The sequence below is a fragment of the Ricinus communis genome, chromosome 4 (assembly GCF_019578655.1).
Source record: "Ricinus communis isolate WT05 ecotype wild-type chromosome 4, ASM1957865v1, whole genome shotgun sequence".
Classification (NCBI taxonomy): Eukaryota; Viridiplantae; Streptophyta; class Magnoliopsida; order Malpighiales; family Euphorbiaceae; genus Ricinus; species Ricinus communis.
The window spans coordinates 13,970,017-13,991,054 of NC_063259.1; the positions used below are offsets into that span (position 1 = coordinate 13,970,017).

A 21,038-nucleotide genomic window follows, 5' to 3' on the forward strand; every position below is an offset into this window, starting at 1 on the left:
ACCGTACAAAGAAAGGAAACTTTAAACAATTTATCAACCATTTTTCGTAGATATAAATAGGTGAAATTTGGGAGAGGTTTTGGTGCATCTGATGAACAGAGACCTAAACCATGTTGAAGAATTTGAGTCGAAGGAAGAGTTTTCCTTCGTTTAAGCAACTGTTCAAAGACGATGATAATAACAGTGAAGATAGAGTTCCAAAAGGGTACGTTGCAGTAATGGTTGGGGACAAGAAGGAGAGTGAAAGGGCAAAGCTATTCTTCATCCATGTCGACATGTTCAAGAAAGCGTGTTTGGTTGAGTTGCTTAAAATGGCTGCTGATGAGTTTGGTTATGAACATCAAGGTGGTGTACTGCAAATTCCTTGTGATGCTGCAGCCTTCATTAAGATGGTGAAACAGACTTCTAGATGGAGACCCAATTAGGGTTTTCTTTCTTCTTCTTCTTCTTCTTCTTCAGGATTTTGTACTCTGATACTGTAATAGTAGGGTTCATGATATATGTTGATGTTCTTTTACCCTATATCACATGCTACCCTAGGCTAGCTTCTTTAGTTTGTCAATGGCTTAACAAGGCAATAACCATATGTACTATCAGTCAAGCTAACAGAAATACACCCATTGATTGTTCTAAGGAGCTTGGACTTCAAAATCAAAGGTATTTAACAACTAGAGAATGTGCGTGTGAAAACTCTTAATAGATTAACTAAATAATCAAATAAAATTTTTATAAAAATTCAATGGTTACTTTGTTTTAAGCCATCGATAAGATAATAGCAATTAATTTTTATTTTTGTAATTTTTTTTATAAAGAAATTAGTAACTTCTAATTACAATCTGTTAAACTAATATAAGACAATTCTAAAAATTCACTCTTAAAATGTACAAAATTATATGTGAAAGAATATGCAGATGATGGTCATTTCTCGTAATTCCATAATAAATTTTGTGATTACGAAAATATTAAGTATTTTTCATAGATTTGCCAATTTTTCATAAATTATTAAATTCGTAAAAGTTATGATTTTTTTTCATAATTATTCATTTTCTCGCAACTAGTTTCACTTATGAAAAATTATTATAATTTGCAAAAAATATGAAAAAGATTGTTATTTTTGGTAATTTAACAATATATTTCGCAATTATAAGAAAATTTAATATTACAAATTTTTTTTCATAAATCACTAAATTTCATAAAGGTAGTATTTTTTTCATAATATTATTTATTTTCTGGCAACTAGTAATACTTATAAAAATCTAGTGTAATTTACGAAAAGATACGAAAAAGATTGTCATCTTTTCGTAATTTAACAATATATTTCACGATTATGAAAAATTTAATATTTTTTATAAAATTTAAAATTTTTTATGAAAATAATTAAATTTTACAAAAGTAATTATTATTTTATTTGTGATTTATTTTTTCAACTAGTAACACTTATAAAAAAAATTAGCATAATTTGTTAAAAGATATAAAGATATGAATTGTCATCTTTTTTCATAAATTATTAAATTTCACGAAAGTAATCATTTTTCGGTATTATGATTCATTTTTTCACAACTAGTAATATTTACGAAAAATTAGCATAATTTGCAAAAAGATATGAAGGAGATTGTTATTTTTCATAGTTTAGCAATATATTTCGCGATTATAAAAAATTTAGTATTTTCTATAAATTTATCAATTTTTTCATAAATCATTAAATTTGACAAAATTAATTATTTTTTCGCAACTAGTAGCATTTATAAAAATTAGCATAATTTATGAAAAAATACAAAAGGATTATCATCTTTCGTAAAAAATTAATTATTTTCGTTATTATAAGATTATAGAGGGTTCAATAAGTTATCAATCATCTTTACTTATAAAATTTAAAGGATAAAATTTAAGATAATTAAAAATTATTGGTGTTTAAAACAAGGTAAAATTATTTTGTTTCAACAAAGTCATTCTAAAAAGCACTAGCATATGATTTTTATTTTGACACACATATGGAATTCAAGTCTATATGTAATTTATAATTAACTAATGGATTAATTGATTAATAAGTCATATTTCTAAATAAATAATAATTCTAATCTTAAAAAATAATATTTTAATTATATTTATAATATTATATTTACTAACAAATTTAATTTTCTAATTGAACAATGATTCTAATTCAAGAAAGATAATATTTTAAATATTATATTAATTAATAAGTTAATTTCTTAATTATACAATAATTTCTACTCCTAAAAAATTAGTGTTATTAACTATAATTATAGCATTAATCTATACAATACTAAATTCAATTAATAAATCTCCTTAAAATAATTTTTATATTACGCACTAATAAAATCTTAAAATTTTAAAATTTTTTAGAAAAATAATTAAAAATAGTTAATTTATTATTATTATTATTATTTAAGATTATTATATAATTATAAAATATTAAAAATCTTTAGATTTTATTTATAAATTCAATTTCTATAATTAAAATAATAACGATGACCATGCAATGTGTATGTAAATAATTATTTTAATTTTATTTGTGTTTTGATTTGACATATAGTAAAAATAATTAATGAGAAAAGAATAATTAAAGGTGGAAATACAATATGTTATTGATAAGGTGATTAAATTATTAAAAATAAATTTAAATGGTTGAATGAAGAAACAAATTAAAATCTTATAACTAAAATGTAAAAATTAGTCATATTATTATTCCGCACATCCGATTTGAAGTTCTTGGATAAATAAAATGAGAGTTGAGTGAGTGAATGTATAAAGAAGGTATCTAACTTTGTTTTAGGAGGACCAACTTTGGATAGATTTGGATGTTTCAAACTATTATATAGTATCGAACTTTCTAAAATAAAATGATAGTTGTGCATTTTATTATATAGTAATAACTATTAACCAACTCCATAGAGTGGATGTTACAAACTTCTCTCGGGAGACGCCAAAGAAAGGGAAATGGTTGAGCCATTTTATCGAACAAGTAGCAGGCATTACCCAGAAAACGTGTTCTAAAGCATAATAACCAGTCATTTTATTTGTAAATTAAGTGAAGTCGTGGCGTGCATTCACTGGGACATTGTTGCTATCAACAGAATGGAAGAATTGTTGAAGAACCGCTTGTTTGCTAGTCATGCCATTGCTGCTGCTGGGTCAGTCACGTTAGGCACAGCTCTTACTTACCCACTTGATACTTTCAAAGTGCTTGTCCAGGTCAGTATTTTATTTTATCTTTTTTCTTTTCTATTTGATACTAAAGTACTCAAATTGCTTGATAATTTTGTGATCTCAAATTTATTTTTGTGTCTGTGTTTTTTGTTTGAGGTTAATAACAGGTTGGTTCCAGTTCCAATAAACCATTTACTTTGCATCAGGTTTTAAATAGAGTTCGTTCGTCATCTGGGTATTCCGGTTTGTATTCTTCTTATTTGTCCATTCAAGTTCTTTGGATTTTATATTATTTAAGTTGGTTAAGTAAATTTTTCAAAAAAAAATTCTTAGTTGTGTGTATTGATTTGATTTACAGCGGTGAATAGATGTTTAGTTGTTACAATTCTTAACATAGGCTTCATAGAGATGTAAGCAAGGAATGATTGTCGTTTGAAGAAAGCTGCTCAAACAAGGCATCGAGCCTGGCTTAAAAAGTTCTACTACTTAAACGCAGAGAGAGCTTGATGATATATGTAGTCACGTGTATGATTCACCTGATTGCATAAAAGAGATGATTACTGCTTATAAATAATAAATGAAGTTTTTGGGGAGCATTCAAATTTCTAATGTGGATAAGAAAATATTTTGTTCTGGTTATGGCCATTGCTTTAGGCATTTTGGATAAAGAGTATAGTGCATATAAATTTGACATGGCGCAAAGCAGTAAATGAATATGGGAACCATAAAAGGGGAAAGAAGGATAACTTAGTTATAGTTTAAACTCTATACTTAAGTTTTACTAGAATGGGGCACTATACGTATTTTATTTCAGAAATGCCCCAGATTGAACTTTAAGTTGTTTAAACTCATGGCGTTGAGGAATTGGCTGTTCTTAGAATTGCTGAATTTTTTCAGACAAGGGTCCATTCTATGTATCTCCCCAGATTGTTCATTAGCTTATGAATTTATGGGAGTGTTTTTGCATAAATACTTTGTCTTCTGTAATTAATGTCATAACATATAATTGCTCATGCTTGAAAATTGCAGGCTTGTATAGTGGCTTTGGGTGGTTGACCTCTGGGAGAATATTTGGACTTGGAACTCGATTTGGGATCTATGAGGTTTTGACAGCTTTTCATAAAGGTATTCTCTTCAAATCACTTCCTTGTTTATTAGAATTTTTTTCTTTTACATGTCCATTTCCTATATTTGGTGTAATTATAGGATTGCAATGCATCTTTAACTCTCTGTGTGTGAGAGAGAGGAGAGTGGAGTAAGAAAAAGGTGGAGATATGGTGTCTACTACATGGTAAGAGACAATGCTAAAAGATATAACTAGATAAACCTAATCACGATATTTTTACTATTGCATTGGAAACATGACGAGTATAACAGTCTTCTGCTATATTTACAACTTTGCTAAAGATATATGTATGCTTAATAAACAAAAAGTTCATCACTCGTTGAGATCGGAAATAAGTGAAGAAATGGATTTTTTTTCTGACTTGTGTAAGATGGTGGTGGGTAGTGATGGAGAAGATAAGGTGAAGCAGAGTGTGTCTAGCAAGGGATGCTTTGAGGTCAAGGCCGACTGTAGCTGCATCATGAAAAAGTCTTTGAAAATTGTAGTTACAGACTCTCGGAGGCCATAAAACAATTCCTTTGAAATTCACATAATTTTGGCTGGTATAGCTACTAGGCAGAGAATGCTGAAATAGATTCTTGACTGCCGCAATTATTATTATTATCTTTTTGCTTAGATGCTTACTATGTGAAAGAAAGGTGAAGTTGTATGCACTATGTGCCTCACTATTTTGATTCACTGTTTGCTTACGGTAGTTATGTATGTAACTTCATATTTTATTATGAGCTGTATAAATGAAATTTGGTTAGATATTAGATCACACGCTTAAATTGATTATATGGTGGTTTTAATTACTATTATGGCAGATGGTCGAGAAGACAATTATGTGTATGTCTCTGAGGCCCTTATGGCAGGAATGGCAGCTGGTGCAATGGAGGCGGTCATCAGCTCTCCATTTGAACTTATTAAACTCCGTGCACAGGTTACCTCTGCATCACGTCTTCCAAGATCTACCTCTGTTACAGGAAATAAAGCTGTTTCACCTCTAATTGATAAATTATTACACGGATATACTCCAGATAAGATAGCGTTGAACAATTCTGCTGCTCTTTTGTCCACTCTATCTGCTAAACACCCAAATCTTGTTGGCGCCTTGCAAGAGTATCCTTGGATGATGACTGGGTCTGGGAAGGCACCATCAGTCTCTGATGTTCAGAAGACGTCAAGCATCATCTCATTGGAAGGATGGGGTGCATTATGGAGAGGACTCCGGTCAGGAATTGTTCGAGATTCAGTTTATGCTGGGATTTTCTTTTCTAGCTGGCAATTCCTGCACCGAGCAATGCTTGAGTGGAAGGCAGTAGGGATGAATCCTTTACCCAGGTCTGGAAATGTGTCTCTTAGTAATTTGTGCAATGATTTGCTGTTATGTGCTTCTTGTATTCTTTTGAAGTTAGATATCTGAAATATCCTCACATTTTCTTTCATATATCAATCCCTCATCCCTCCATATTTGCAGGTATAGAAAAGAAAAAGAAGATTAGAGATTTAAGTAGCCAATTTTGCCAAACAGTCCTCTAATTTGATTTATTGAAATATCTGCTACTTGTTTGAAGGATGCAGAGTAATTACAGACCTAAAATATCTTCCAAGTTGCATTCTATTGTCGTGTTACTTTTCAACAAAGTGCCATTTGATTTGCATTCAATAACATGCTTGTGGCATTCTGCTGTTACCAAGACTGAATCTAGTGCATTTATGATATTGTTTTGGTTGATTGACTGACATCATGTCTCTTGAGAACAATGGGACTTTATGGGTGAGTAATTCCCATATAAAGTCAAGCGTAGGGCATGTCTGGATTGAGAAACTCTCCATTTGTGGGGTTGATTACTTTCAACTTTACTGATTGGTTATTTAAGATCTTATTTCACCATGCACTGTGGTTGTGTATCAGCTAGTCTTAGCCATATTAGGTGATTTAGATGCTGCCAAAAACATTATTTAAAAGATTATTATCTCATCAACCATTGGTATGACATCTATTATGTATAGGTTATTCATCTAATCTAAGTTTGCAGTCCATTTCTGGAACTTGCTTTTGTTCGACATTTTTGACATTGTTATTATGGCTACATAATACATGATGAGATGAGAGAAGTGTACTGTCTACCATTTTTATCTGTTTGCTTGTGTATTTTCAGGAATATTTATTTTATGTAATAAGTTAGATTAATGTATTGCAGCTTTAATGCAGATATTTTCCCCTTTTCTAAAAGTTTCTATCTTTTAGTCAGGTCTGATGAAGAAATTGGGCCACTCTCTCCTGTAGCTGTTAGTCTTGCAGCTGGATTTTCTGGTCCTGCTGCTGCTGCTGCATCTCATTGTTTTGACACTGCTAAAAGTCGATCACAGTGTACTGTGCTGCCCACGGTATGATTCTTGTTGCAAACATTTTACTCTTATTATTAATTGTAGTATGCACATTAATAGTAGTTGTGCACTCCACTTGCTGGTATGATTGTTGGTCACTCCAAAAGAACACTTGGCATGTGCCCAAACTGGACACTAGTTCATAAGTTAACATGTGCTTGTTACATGGGGCTACAAAGTAGTTTTGTGTCTGCTCTTCTCCCATTCTACAAGTGTTGCAGTATATAACCAAGTAATTCAATTCATGTTTCTGCCATCCATTTAATATCCTCAAATGGAGCTCCAGACTGGATACCTTCTTTTTCTTTTTTCCTGTTATCTTCTTGCAATGAAAATGTGTTACGGAATTCATACGTCAGCACTCAGTCCCACACGTTTCTGCTTCCTTTGCACCTACCCTGAATTCTCCCTCCATCAGTTTCTGCCCTCATTTTATGTGAAGTAGAGATTTGTTACAGCAGAAATCAGTTGAAATCTCACATTGCCAACATAGTGACTGAGAGATGGAGCTCATACAACAGCTGTGTTTGACATTTCCAACCTCAATTTTTATCTTATATTATTTTCTGAAGTTTGAAAATTGCTTTTGCAAAAAGCAGGTGAATTAATGGTTTTCCAAAAGCAAGTTTTGAGAAAAACAGTTTCAAAAAAAATTTAAAAAAACAATTTATTAAATCAAAAAATTCCAAACCTGCTTTTTGAACATCCAAGATGTCCATAACCTAATAACTTGAGCTTTTTAGTTATGAGAAAGGACCAACTGGGAAAGTGGCATGACCCAACAGATGCTTGCTGAGAGATCTAATTTTGCAGCATATACCAATGTCCACTTTTCTTTTCCTCCCATGTGAATTGCAATACAGTATTGTGGTAAAGCTTGCATGTTAATATATTATTTAATGACTGGAAGTCAATGTATTCATTGCACTGGTATCATTTTTCTCCATGAGGAGGTGGTCAGAAGTTTTATATGAATCAGAAATTGGTTACTTTAAAGGTTAAATTTATCTGAAGTTTACCTATGTAGCTAAGATCATGGCATCGGAAGTAAAACCCACTGCATGCTAGTACCATAGAAACACCATGATACATATGGGCCAAAGGGAATTTGATAATTTATGATTTATGATGCTTATGGTTGCATATGAAGCTTTATACTTTACCATCATATACTTTCAGTAAAAAGAAAGAGGTAAAAACAAACAAACAAACAAACAAAAAGAATCTATGATCTCCACTACTCTACTACCGTTATGGGTTTGAAGCACATACTACAAAGAGTATTAAAGCTAAGATTGCCAGAACTGAGGAAACATGTTAAAATTTTGTATAGCTTTTATTTCTTATCTGACTACTATTTGAATAACATATCATATTACAAGCATGATTTTCAGGCATTATTCCACTGTATGTATTTGTTTGAATATCAATGGAATGAACTACCTTTATGTCTCTATCTTCCTTAGCTCTTTTTTGTTGCTTCATACGACCTTATGGTTTCCTGCAGTATATTTCCATGGAAAGGAGGCTGTTGAAATGGAATCGACCAGGGAAGAGGTTTGAGAGACTCACAGGGATCCACCCGGCAGATAGGAATATCTTGTTCCGTGGGATATGGTTGCGTATGGCTCGTAGTGGACTAGCATCAGTTATGATTGTTGGGAGCTACTATTTGGCTGTTGATCACCTTGTTCCAGAGTGAACCAATGAAAAAAAAAGAAGCTAAAACGGTTTAAGAATTTATTTACTGATATTCACTGACCTCGCATTTTTTATACTACTGCAGTTTAATATCCCTTAGGATTGCTTAGGCGATCAAAGTCCACTACATAATGCAACTGGAATCAAATTTTCATATGAATCCTGGCAAGTGATGTAATAATGGGAGGTAGCTGACCAGTTGATCTGAACAGAATTTCTCTTAAAAGGCATACAGGCCTCATGTAGGTCTTTATATTTTTCTTTACCTGTAAGTGCTGTAGTATTTGTTACTGCATACCTATCTGCTAGAGTTGGCAGGAGTTCTGTTTTCTATTTACTAGTACTCAAAATTTGAGCTGTAAGCTGCTTATATTTTTGAAGCCAAGGATGTATCCGCTGGAGATGTTGTATTATGGACCCTTACAGGATGCATACTGGGAATTCATATAATCTTTAGGGCTTTTTCCAGTTGCAAGCTAAATTGAAGCTCAGAAAATTACTTTACTTCATGTATCAAATCTCCACTGAACAGTTGTTTGTCCTGCTCAAAGGTTGCACTTAACTCTTAAAACCTCTACCTCTGACCTGCCCCATTGTAATAAAAAGCATTAAGTTTTTATTTGAAATTCGATGCTCAAATCTGAATTTTTCTGGGCAGATATCTGAGTCCATGAACAAGTCTAATCTTCTAATGCCCAGAGTTTTTTTAAGTTGGTGTCCAGCACTTTTCTTCTACTGGGCTCTCCCATGCTTCAACTAATCAGAAGAATGTATCATCAAAAGTTAAATGAGAGTGGTCAACCCATTTTCTGGGAGCCCCTTTTTAAATGGCCACTCCATCTCTATATGCAATGTGAAAAAGTGGATAATCCTCAGATCAACAGAAGCATACTGTTTAATCTAGTACATTTCTCCAGATGTGTTCTTGGAACTGGAACCAAAATGATACGAGAAAGAGAATGATACATGAAATTTTATATTTTCCGTAATTACTATGTTTTCTTTATAGCAGCTTTTTGTTGCACTGGAAATAATAGTAGAAATCTGGATATTATGCCTCATGCTTACTAAAATTTGAGAATGGGCTAAAGTAGTTATAATTTATGACACATGAGTGTGATAAGGCCTGCTATACATTTAAAGCAAAACCTTTATTTATTTATTTTTAAGAAACTCAATCCAGAAAAAGCTCGAGTCCTTTGTCTTTTTGTTAAAAACTGACAGCATGTAATCATTGATTCTGTTATCTTTGTATCAACACACTTCCTTAGCTAAAAAAGAATGCTTTCTTTTGAGCTCAAGAATTTTGTGGTATCACCTTCTCTGGTAGCCAATTACTGGAAGAAGCATCCACTTTCTCTTGGAAATGGCTCATTTCCTCTCCACAATACTAGTAAATACAGTGATGGTAATACCACTGCGGCATTATCTATATCTTCTTCTTCATTTTCAATTTGGTCACTTGCCACTAAAGAGAATACCAGCAGAAACAATGCTGCTGCTTCTTCTTCGGACTCTATCCAAGAACGAGAAGAAGAAGAAGAGGAGTATAAAGTGCTGACAGCCATGAGAAGCAGCTATAATGACATTGTAATAGTGGACACTGCTAAAGCCAGGATGTTGCTTCTTGACTCTACTCGTAAGTGTGTTTCAGGTTCTTTTCCTAAATTAATTCACATTTCTATTGTTCTTTTTTTTTTTTTCATCTATAATTTAAACATTGCTGATGATGCAGATAATGTTCACAGCATTCTCAACAAGGGTCAGAAATGGACTGGATCATATTGGGTATGTGAAGCTTCTTCTTGATTGTGTCTTATCTTGTTATGCGCAAATTATGGTGTGACCTTGATTGAGATAAAGTTGGAGACTTTATATTGGGATTCAGTCTTATGATTCATGCTTCATGAATTGCTGTAAGTTGGTAGCAAGTAGCAAGTCCATGTTGCCAAATGTTAATTGTTTATGTTAGTCTTTATGCCTGTCTTATCAAACATTACCCTTTAGCTCCTAATATGAAAAGTGGTTCATTTACTCTCATTTATCTCCTTTTTCTAATTCATTTTCCCATGAAGGTTGCAGAAAAATGAGTCTCTTTATGAATCTGATACAATTTGATTCTCTAGAAAGAATCCTCTCTTCATCAATGAGACTGCAAAAATTTTGTATCAGTGCGGAACTTTGGTCTTAGTCTTCTATTAAATATATGGATGAGCACATTATGATTCATCCTGCCCCATCATCTGTCAAATGCAAATGTTTAAGCTATTTCACTGCTTCCTTGTTCTTTCCTCTCTTCATGCAGGATGAATTTGCTAGTTTACCAGCTATTATTCCAGAAGGTCCTATTGCAATCCTTGGTCTGGTATTTTTCATTTTCTTGCTATTATACTGGTTGTCCTCTTGGATATGTGTGAAACAAATAAATTAGGTCATGTTTGAAGTGGAACTTTTGATTATCCAGGGTGCTGGTACTGCTGCACATTTGATGCTCGACTTGTGGCCTTCATTAGAGCTTGAAGGATGGGAGATTGATCGTATGGTAAGCAACAGCATATCTGTGATAACTCAAAATTTAACTTCCAGTTTTTTCATAATGACTTTTCCTATCCGTCTTTAAGCATAATGTCGTTAATTTTCTCTTCACTCTTTTGGAATGTCGGTCACTTTGCTCATAATTATATGCTTGCCATTGAATATAGAAATACAGGTGGTTCTGCATCATAGGGTCTATTGACTTCAGTCTTTTTGAGCCACAGACACCACCTTTCAAGATCATTTGTTAGTGTATGCTCCTTTCATTTTCTTTCTTTTTCAGTTATTGCTGGGGGTGTGAGGCAGGATGAGGAGAAGTGGTTGAATAATTTAAGGGCTTTTTCTTTTAATGTAGAGTCAAGGTATACGACCAACTCACAGTCTGTAGATATCACAAGTGGCTTTCATCACTAACAATCAAGACATATGTCGAGAATAGGAAAAATAGTAGGTACTAGTCTTCTATAGTTGAAGAAATCCTAAATTCAAGAACTAAATTGAAGAACTGCTGGCATTGACTTGTAATCTTGTACAAACATCCTTCTAGTAGAAAAGCAAGCATTCACTTTCTGAAATTTTGCATTATTTATGTGGTGAACAAAGATTCCACCAGGTTTTCCCCTAAGATGCACACATTTTTCTGCAGATTAACTTTTATCAACAAAATTGTTAGTTTCATGTTAGCCCTATAAAGACTTCTTCCTTGGCTGAACTGGGTGTTTTATGCTTTGTAGTTGATTGACAAAGCTAGACAGTATTTTGGGCTATCTGATCTTGAAAAGCCTACTACAGCTGGTGGCATACTCAACGTTCATATTGATGATGCTCTTTCTCCCACAGAAAATGATTCTGGAAAATATGCTGGTGAATGTTTCCTTTTTATTCATAACGTAGCCACGCTGTTTTCGCCATTGCACATCATGTTATCTAATGTCAATCTAGATGTTTGATCAATGATCATATGTTAAAATAAGCAAACTGCCCTTGAGAGTACAAGGGCAGAGTTCGAAGCGGCCGTGTGGTTGCTGCAGGAGGCTTGAATGTGAAAAATGCATAAATGAACTAACTAGAAGGCAAAGCAAATCAGCTTCGACTTCAACCATATCTCAGTTGATGAGTTAAACACCAACATGTTAGATCTATATGTACCCTAGCTAGCCTTCTTTGCTGTTTATATTCCCTCGATCAAATAGTTTGCTGTCCGATTCCTATTTATCTCGGTCTATAAATAATTATTTCATGTGATCTTACTGGTCATGCTACACGTTTATTTTTCTGACTTGGGCTAACAACAACGATTCAGGCATTGTCATTGACTTGTTCTGTGAAGGAAAGGTTTTGCCACAGTTACAAGAGGTATGTGCTTACCTTGAATATTGGAGCCAACATTTGCAACTTAAAATCTAACAATTGTAGAATTTATTATTTGGCTGTTATTATTCATGGTTTCTGTTAAAAATCCAGGATCAAATTCATGTGATATACCTTTAATATAGAAAAGTTTCTAATCAAATTCTTTTTGGTTCTGGTAGTGCATGTCTGTTAACTAGGATTACATGCATGCACCATAATATATGGAAAACAAAACCAAGTCCATAAAATACTTTACTTTGTACCATCATATGTTGTTTATTGAGGATCAATAACTTTGAACTCTTTTACCTTTTCGGAGAAAGAAAAAGGGAAAAGAGAAAATCTACAGCCAATTGCTAATATATAGTTGGAATGGAAGCCTTGTTTGGTTTGAGTTCTAAAAATGGAAACATAGTTGAATGGATGGTAAATGAGATTAACAATTCCTGAATGTGTTTGGTGTAACAACTAACAGGTAACCAGAACCTGATTCCCAACACAATTTGGTTGGTACATACGAATATAAGGGTAGCAATATAAAGTGTTCATATCTTGTGTCAGATTTGGTAGGTTCAACTTTAACCTCTACAGGACAAGCATTTCCCACTAGAATCCTCTGTACTCCTTATCCACTTCAAGATTGAATTGCGGTACAGAAAAAAAAATTAAGTAAAAGAGAAAAATAATAACAACGTTAAGTTGAAATTGACAGGCAAATCCTGAGGTGACTCTAATGGTGTTTATGATAAATTGACATGCTACTTACATGTTCCATACTGCATTTGATAGGTTGCAACTTGGTTGAAATTGAATGGTAGATTGATGGCTAATGGTCGCATCATGGCAAATTGTGGTGGCATCAATGAAAAATCAGATAATGCAGATGGCACAATCCATCCTGAATCAATTGATGGCACTTGGATTGAAAATTCTACTATCAAGACATTATCTGAAGCATTTCCTGGACAAGTATGGCACTTTTCTCAATTTTATTAAATTTATTATTTATTATTATCATTATTTTTGTTTGGTTCTTGTTCTTCCATTTGAAGAAAGAACCGTGATATTCTTTGTACCTTGATATAAATAAAGTACAGAGGGTTAACTTCCAATCTTAAATAGTATGTTCTATGCGGGTACGTGTGTTATATATAATATATATATATATATATATGTGTGTATATATACACACACACATATGACTTTAAAACTGTAAAGCGAGCTGGTGGTATTATCTGCTGCATAACTTTTCAAAAATCTGTAAAATTCACTTCCATTTGCATGGTTCTGAAGCACACTCAGAGCCTTTAAGCCATAATAGTTACAGTATTATTTTTTTAATATAAAAATATCCAACTTGGGAGCACTATAAACTTTCATGATATTCTGATTAACACTAGCTATTTGGTGGAAACATCAAAAACAGTGTTTAAGCATTAAGTAAAGTTGGTCTTATCAAGCATGATTTTCTGACAATTGTCCAAACCAAAAGGCAACTTATCAAGCTAATTTTGATGGCCTACAGCCATGATCTTCTGAAGGATAATATCCCAAGGATTTATTCTCCACTAATTAGAAAGCTTTTCTTTCTGCACATGATGAGATGATAGATGTTGAGACATGAATAAGTTTAACAGTTTGAGATTTGATTGAAACAGGTAAACTGGAAGAGAATGCCAGAGACACAAGGTGCAAATTATCTTGCACTCACAGGACCTTTGCCAGATTTGACATTATGGTCTTCTAAGGTCCCAGATCCTTTAAGTGAAAATGTCAGGCGATGGAGGCCATGTGGCTCTATTCTGTGACAGCCATTTGCTCTTCGACACTGTAATACTGGAGCGAAAATTATGGTTTTTAGACAAGAGACTAAACAACAAAAGGTGAAACTCCCATTAACCAGCTGATTTAAGTTCGTCCTGAGGTGAAATTCCCATGAAGCATATGCCCAAATTGTTTAAGTTCTTGTCATCTAAGGAAATGTGGGTTGACTTTGATTTCTAAGATGGATGGTTTCTATGTCAATTGTTGTATTCCTTAACTTGTATATTAGAAGTGCAATTTGATAGATTTTAAAATTTCTATCATCAATATGGAAGTTTAAGTTTCTGAGTTAATTCTCCTGTCTCAGAGGCTTGGAACAGGACATGAAAACTAATCACTACATGCTTATTCATAATTCCTAGCAGAACATTGTGAAGAAGATAAACATTTGACGGTGGCTTTATGGTAGTAAATGCTCATTTTATGGAGCATAAAGGGTGTAAAAATGTTCATTTGATTTGATTCAGGGAAGTTGATCAAGAGCTTATCAGGAGAAACATTGCTAACCTCCTCTTCCACTTATTTTATTTCTTATTAGGTTTTTTCTTTACTAATTTCAGAACCTGTGATTGCTTGCTTGATTTGCCAGCTACAAAGATATGAGCCCTGCAGTTTCAAAGATTTATGGACCTTATTACGTAATCTGTTCATAAGGCTACACAGGTCATACATTTTCAGGAACCTATGTCATACACTTTTGTTTCTTTGAATTGGAGAAAAGTCTTATTTGTTCATTTTGTTTATTTTCTTAATGATGCTCTGCTAGATACTTTGAAGGCCCCTGAATACAGAAGAAATGTAGTATAAGCCATAATGTTTTGAAGTTGTAGCACAACTATAATAACGCCATTTTCGTGAAAACACCAGCTGAAAGTATGGTACAATGTGTAAATTACAACAGGGCTGTCCCGTTAAAAGACCAGGAACCAGCTCTGTTCAATTCTTGATCTTTCTCTCTCTCTCTCTCTCTCAAAGCTAAAGACACCTACCCATACTCAAATCACTGTACAAAGCATCCCCGTGGTACAACTAAGATCATAAGCAGAACAAGTATCATTCTGGATGACAGAAGGTGGCAACGGCCACTACATCGGACTAATAGTGCACCCCATTGCAGTTGGTATATATACCATCTGCTGCAATTCTTGCAAACTTAGAGGCATGCCCATTTTGGTAAACGTTTACTTTTTGTATTGGGATGCCATTGCTTATTCCATTGGGAACCTTGTGGCTTTGCAAGATAGCATCCAACTGTCCACATGCTGCTGCTATTAGACCTGCATTTTGGATGAGAATAAATTTACAGGTCAAGGATTTGCCATCTGAGAGACAGAAAAAAGCAGATGTGCAAGCATTGAACAAAAAAGTCCACCCAAAATGGGAATGAACCAGAAGTACCTAAGAATAACGCCGAAGGTTTTCCGGGTCTTGATTTAAATTCAGGATGGAATTGAGCACCAATATAGTAAGGGTGATTAGGCAGCTCAACAATCTGTCACATAAAAATGCCAAAATTAACTCGGAAGAAACGGCAGAGGTATTACCAATAAAACCATTTTAGAACATTAAATGTTGAACCTTGTTGCTATCAAATCCATACCTCCATGCGCTGACCAGTTTCATCTTTGCCAGTGAATGAGAGCCCAGCATCCTCCAGGCGTGCCACCACATCAGGATTCACCTGCATAAGAATGCTTTTAGTACGTCTGATCAACTACAGCTACTTGCAAAACAAACATGTAAACTTCCAAGCTCCATACCTCATATCTATGTCGATGTCTCTCGTCAATGAAACTTCTATTCCCATATCTGACAGAATCCATATCACAAGGGTTAGCAGTTGTAGAAATATTCAAAATGACACCGTATTTATTTTTTAGGTTCATATACAGAAATTCTGTTTCATACATGTAAATAAATTTCTTTTTACAACCTTGCACAAATATATAACTTTTGCCTAAGCCGCACCATATATATTACTTACAGTTTCGCTGATTTGCAATCCATGACTTGGAAATATGTCCTCCTTGATCCAAGACGCATGGTGCCTCCCATATGGGTTTTTGATCCCTGCCAAAAAGGCAACAATATCACATTAACAGTAAATTTAAATTATCAATGGCATTTTACTGTAATTAGACTCGAAAGTAACTGATTCAAAACCTCAGGCATAAATATGACACAGGGATTCTTGGTGTTAGGATCAAATTCTGTGCTGTTGGCATCTTGCAAACCAAGAACGGATCGTGCATATTCAATGACTGCAATTTGCATTCCTAGACAAATACCAAGGTATGGAACTCTATGCTCTCTTGCATACTTCGCTGCAAGCATTTTCCCTTCCACACCTCTGTCACCAAACCCTCCTGGCACAAGAATGCCATCTGCACCCTGAAGATAGAGGCTAGTCAGATGGGCTACCAGTTAAAATTAAAACAATATAAGAGGAACAGGATTAGAAGCTAGCAGTTTAAACAGACAATGTCAGTGCCATCAAGCTACACAAACCTTTAACAACTTCCACGCAACCTTGTACGCGTCAGGATTCTGCAAGGAACATACTCAAGTTAAGATGTTAAACAAGGTACAAGAGAGATTTATATACAATGTCACGACTCTAATTTACTACCTCTCTTGCCATTTCATTCTCAAGGTCACTAGATGGAACCCAGTCCACAACAAGTTTCTTACGACAAGCAACAGAAGCATGCAGAAGAGCCTGCCAAGAAAGTAACAGCATTTAAAAATTGAGAAAATCACCATGTTTAATATTCTGCTTTAACCATAGGAATTGCAGCATGCATGGATACATACAACAAACGCAGATAAAAGTGAATCACAAAATGAAAAATCATTAAAAAAGAATATTAACACAATTATATTATCCTGCCAGAAGACTGTTGGCTTACTTGAAGCTGCTAAAATCTCAGGTTAAGATTAGACCTACAGGCTATAGCCGCTACTAGATGTTTCTAAATTCCATCGAAAAAAAGGTCAAAGTTTTTAGACACTTCGTTGGAATTAAATATTGAAACAGTAAAAGGGAAACAGATTTTGCCAGTCATACCATGTTTTAAGAATTCAAAATTTCAACATATGATTGAGCAATGGCATAGGCTAATAGAAGTAATAGCAGAAGCTATGCAGTTAACAAGCAACTATGCAAGAGACTCCGCAAGACACGAATAGACGGAGCTTCCAGCTGAAAGTAACTAGGAGTTTTTTCAAGTGGAATAGGAAAGCACACCTTTATTACTGAAAGATAGGAATCTGAATGACCTGTATACTTCCCAACCATGGCAATTCGAACCTGTCAATTAAGATCCACAAAGATAATTTCAGTTGACAAGTACTGTGAAGTTATGGAATATTATTTGAAATTGTCCTAAGACCTACCGGTTCGTGCAACATGTCACAGATGTCAGCCCTTGTAGTCCATTCTTTTAGAGTAGGCTCCCTAGTAGTACTGCACATTGTAAGACATTATAAAATAAGCACAACGGGCAACAGAAGATACCATGGAATATACAGTGCCTATGAATAGAAAAGACTTAGAAGACAAACCCATAGAGATTCAGCACTTTCAGAATTGCTTCATGTGCCTTCTGATCCTATTTGAGAAGAAACATATCATTTGTAAGAATTGGAAGATGCATATTGGAAGGAATTCTGTAAGGGCTGAAAAAGTACTTACTCGTAAAAGTAAAGGAATGCGCCAGATGTTTGGAACATCATAGAGAGTGATGATATTTTCTCCCTGAAAATCAAAACAGACAGAGTCTTAATGATCTTGCAAAGTAGATGAGTAAAATTCATAAAGAGAAGATCTTTGCTGTAATCAACTTACTGGAACTTGGCAAAATTGAGAAAGTTTCATCTTTACATTTTCATCAAGTGCCTGCAAAACAGATTCATGTATAACAATATGAAGCAAATATAAGCATTTGTCTTTCTAAGTTTGTAAAATTGTATGAGAGAGCAAGAGATACCGATGCACTGCGACAAGCTAAGATATTTGGCGTCAAACCTAAACCTCTCAGGCCACGAACACTATGCTGAGTTGGTTTCGTTTTCTGTAAATACATATTATCTATGCTCATAAGAGTGGCTGAAATCTATCAGAAGACAGATAAAGACAACATAGAAACTGGGTCCTGTACAAATCTCTAAAGGTGTACCTGTTCACCAACAACATTTAAAACAGGTACAAGGCTGACATGAATCAAACAAAAGTTTCCAGTTCCTGAAATAAAGAAAGCCAATGAGAAGAATGAACACAAGAATTAAAATCTCTAGCACCTAAAATTACATCATATGGTCACATAGGCAATGTTCTTACCCACACGATATGAGAACTGCCCTAGAGCCTCAATAAATGGCATGGACTCTATATCTCCTGCAAGCAGAAATGTTACTTGTTACAGAACGAAGCAGAACAGCTTCTGCTGCCATAAATTAAGAATATTGCTCTTAGTGTACCTATAGTGCCACCCAATTCAATGACACAAACATCAGCAGAACCAGGCAGTCCATCTACTGGTATCATCGCTACGCGTTCTATCCAATCTTGAATGGCATCTGTGATATGAGGGACAACCTACAGGATGCAAAATTACAAAAATGAGATAGATGCACAGAACAATGTTACAGATGGGCCAGTAGCAAATTAAGGAAATACCTGTACAGTTCTTCCCAAATAATCTCCCTTTCTTTCTCTATCAATAACAGTCTATATGATGGAATAAAAAGAAGAAGAAAGAAATGACATTCAGTAACAAGAAGTCAGTCTTCTGGCTAATGATCCTTTTCCTGTTTCACTTGTAGCAGACACAAATCACATAAAGAAAATTGCAAAGTTCAACCAACTTGCCTGGTAGATTTTTCCAGTAGTGATATTATTGTCCCTTGTCAACTTGATATCTAGAAATCTTTCATAATTTCCAAGGTCCAGGTCCACCTATTCAAACAACAAAAACAAGTCATTTTCTTTCTTTCAAATCCAGACCAAATTTCCCATCTTTTCAAGAAATTTCAACACTTTTGGTTCCTGTTCTTTTTTTTTTTTTTCTTTTTTGGGGATAACTTATAATTAGTACCTATTATTAACAATATTAACTATCACCATCTATCCGGAGCATAAAAATTCCATGCTCAGTATGTGTCACCTGTTCCTTGTCAAATATAAGGAGATGAAAGTGAAGGAAGAATAGTCTACCTCGCCGCCATCATCCAAGACAAAAACTTCCCCATGTTCAAAAGGTGACATTGTTCCAGCATCAGTATTTAGGTAAGGATCTGAGTTAACAAATTGAAAACAAAGATATTCTCAGCAATTAAGCTTTAAAAACAGGAATTTAAAGGGCAACAAACCATTAAAAGTAACATGATTTTTAGTTTTTACTTTTTAGAAATCACATAAAGATTAAGAGTAAAAAAAATCAGAAGACCCCATCTAAAGATCAACTTGTGAGTAAAAGATTTCATATATAGCAATTTAAAGAAGAAAAAGAATAAGAAGAAGTGAAGGCCAGAGGTTCTGGTTAGAAGTGTTCAAAAAGAGAAAAAGTTCTAAATTTTTTTCCTTATTTCGTAAACAAAATTAAGAAAGAAAGTTGACAAGCTGCAACTTGAATTGAAAACCCCAGTGCTCCTGGTATGGTAACTTGATTTCTATCAACACAGTGAAATTTCTTTTCTTTTTTTTCTACGTTTCCCCTGAAAAGGAGAGAGAGAGAGAGAGAGAGAGAGAGAGAGAGAGACCAATCTTGATGGAAGTAACACGAAGGCCACAAGCTTTAAGAAGAACACCAATACTACTTGCTGTCACTCCTTTCCCAAGTCCACTTACTACTCCTCCAGTTACCAACACATACTTCATTTTCTTCATTTCCCTTACTTCAACATTTGAAAAGGGAAGAAACAAATAAATAAGTTGAGCCCAGAACCAGTATCCATAACTAAACAGAACAAAAACACAGAGCTGAAGGAGAAAAAGAAAATTTATATATATAACTATATGTATGTATGTATATATATTATTTATCCTATATATGTTATGCTGATGTTATTTTTCAGTTTAGACCACCTTAAGATAAAAGAAGAAGGAATGAGAGTTGCTGTTCCTATGGCCTTCTGCCTGCACAAAGTTTTCCTTTTTATGTTTCACCAGCTACAGCAACAACAAAACCAAATACTATGTGAAGAAAAGCTGGTTACTTTTTTTCTTTTTGTTAAAAAAGAGATATCAAGAACCAGAGCCAAGAAAACTAACAGGAAATGGGTGCTGGGGATATTTAAGAAGAAGAAGAAGAAGAAGGAAAAGAAGAGTAGTGATAAAAGAGTGTTACTATATTACAGAGAATTAATGAATTGATGAGATTGGTTAGCCTTGGCGGCCTTTTATACACATGCCAATCCCCCATGAGCTCTCTCTCTCTCACTTTCTCTTTCAGTACTATATATATATTTCTTTAGATTAATAGATAATAAAAAAAATGGATCATATTCTTTCTATTATTTAATTAATTAACTCAGACAAAATTTAAATTCAAAAGCAACGTCAGTTTTTTAAAGAAATTTAAATGGAAATAGAAAATAAAATTTTTATATTTATTTCTGTTATCTTTTTATATTTTAATATATTTTTTATAAATTTTATTTTAAATCTTAAAATCTATTTAATTTTTATATTATTTTATTTTATATTTAAAATATTATCTAAATAGAAAATAAAATAATTATAAAATAAACATAATTTATAAACTTTTATATTTATTTTTTAAAAACTTAGAAAATAAAAATAAAAAAGAAAATAAAATCTAATATTTATTTTTTTAATTTCCTTTCAGGAATATTAGATTTTTATTTTCTTTCTATTTTGAAATTTTAATAAAACTTAGCAATTACTGAGGAAAACTTAAAAAGAAAATTGAGAGAGTTTATTATGTCCACTAGGAGT

General features: G+C 33.6%; 4 protein-coding genes across 4 annotated transcripts; 3 read left to right on the top strand and 1 right to left on the bottom strand.

Annotated features, from left to right (window-relative positions):
- On the top strand, positions 1 to 633 carry LOC125369858 (auxin-induced protein 15A-like). The gene has a single exon (XM_048373129.1). The coding sequence runs from the start codon at positions 111 to 113 to the stop codon at positions 423 to 425; it is 315 nt and encodes a 104-aa protein (XP_048229086.1). The 5' UTR covers positions 1 to 110; the 3' UTR covers positions 426 to 633.
- A 2,115-nt stretch (positions 634 to 2,748) lies between these two features.
- LOC8260363 lies at positions 2,749 to 8,877 on the top strand. The gene is made up of 6 exons (XM_002526933.4): positions 2,749 to 3,213; positions 3,336 to 3,411; positions 4,198 to 4,293; positions 5,101 to 5,617; positions 6,532 to 6,667; positions 8,175 to 8,877. Exons 1-6 carry the CDS (start codon positions 3,097 to 3,099, stop codon positions 8,367 to 8,369), a joined length of 1,137 nt encoding a protein of 378 aa, XP_002526979.2. The 5' UTR covers positions 2,749 to 3,096; the 3' UTR covers positions 8,370 to 8,877.
- Positions 8,878 to 9,012: 135 nt separating this feature from the next.
- Positions 9,013 to 14,410, top strand: LOC8260364. The gene is made up of 8 exons (XM_002526934.4): positions 9,013 to 10,007; positions 10,104 to 10,156; positions 10,674 to 10,733; positions 10,833 to 10,910; positions 11,638 to 11,767; positions 12,207 to 12,259; positions 13,046 to 13,225; positions 13,915 to 14,410. Exons 1-8 carry the CDS (start codon positions 9,650 to 9,652, stop codon positions 14,062 to 14,064), a joined length of 1,062 nt encoding a protein of 353 aa, XP_002526980.2. The 5' UTR covers positions 9,013 to 9,649; the 3' UTR covers positions 14,065 to 14,410.
- Positions 14,411 to 14,866: 456 nt separating this feature from the next.
- Positions 14,867 to 20,461, bottom strand: LOC8260365 (CTP synthase). Its single transcript, XM_015724064.3, has 22 exons — positions 20,166 to 20,461; positions 19,841 to 19,975; positions 19,296 to 19,375; positions 18,951 to 19,037; positions 18,759 to 18,809; positions 18,560 to 18,677; positions 18,420 to 18,476; positions 18,259 to 18,323; positions 18,070 to 18,153; positions 17,928 to 17,978; positions 17,775 to 17,837; positions 17,645 to 17,691; positions 17,477 to 17,546; positions 17,328 to 17,390; positions 16,710 to 16,799; positions 16,589 to 16,627; positions 16,244 to 16,471; positions 16,065 to 16,150; positions 15,841 to 15,889; positions 15,681 to 15,761; positions 15,479 to 15,572; positions 14,867 to 15,357 (listed from the first exon to the last, which is right to left on the bottom strand). The coding sequence occupies exons 2-22, from the start codon at positions 19,965 to 19,967 to the stop codon at positions 15,176 to 15,178; spliced, it is 1,812 nt and encodes a 603-aa protein (XP_015579550.1). The 5' UTR covers positions 19,968 to 19,975; positions 20,166 to 20,461; the 3' UTR covers positions 14,867 to 15,175.
- Between the last annotated feature and the right edge of the window lie 577 nt (positions 20,462 to 21,038).

Bases quoted from the DNA above. Each gene is read 5' to 3' on its own strand.
- LOC125369858 (XM_048373129.1), top strand. From the start codon at position 111: ATGTTGAAGAATTTGAGTCGAAGGAAGAGTTTTCCTTCGTTTAAGCAA.
- LOC8260363 (XM_002526933.4), top strand. From the start codon at position 3,097: ATGGAAGAATTGTTGAAGAACCGCTTGTTTGCTAGTCATGCCATTGCT. The intron at 3,214-3,335 runs GTCAGTATTTTA...GGTTAATAACAG, and splicing joins CTTTCAAAGTGCTTGTCCAG to GTTGGTTCCAGTTCCAATAA. The intron at 3,412-4,197 runs GTTTGTATTCTT...TGAAAATTGCAG, and splicing joins TTCGTCATCTGGGTATTCCG to GCTTGTATAGTGGCTTTGGG.
- LOC8260364 (XM_002526934.4), top strand. From the start codon at position 9,650: ATGCTTTCTTTTGAGCTCAAGAATTTTGTGGTATCACCTTCTCTGGTA. The intron at 10,157-10,673 runs GTATGTGAAGCT...CTCTTCATGCAG, and splicing joins AATGGACTGGATCATATTGG to GATGAATTTGCTAGTTTACC. The intron at 12,260-13,045 runs GTATGTGCTTAC...TGCATTTGATAG, and splicing joins TTTTGCCACAGTTACAAGAG to GTTGCAACTTGGTTGAAATT.
- LOC8260365 (XM_015724064.3), bottom strand. From the start codon at position 19,967: ATGAAGAAAATGAAGTATGTGTTGGTAACTGGAGGAGTAGTAAGTGGA. The intron at 18,678-18,758 runs GTATTTCCTTAA...TGCATCCTGTAG, and splicing joins ATTTGGGAAGAACTGTACAG to GTTGTCCCTCATATCACAGA. The intron at 15,890-16,064 runs GTAAGTAATATA...GGATTCTGTCAG, and splicing joins GATTGCAAATCAGCGAAACT to ATATGGGAATAGAAGTTTCA.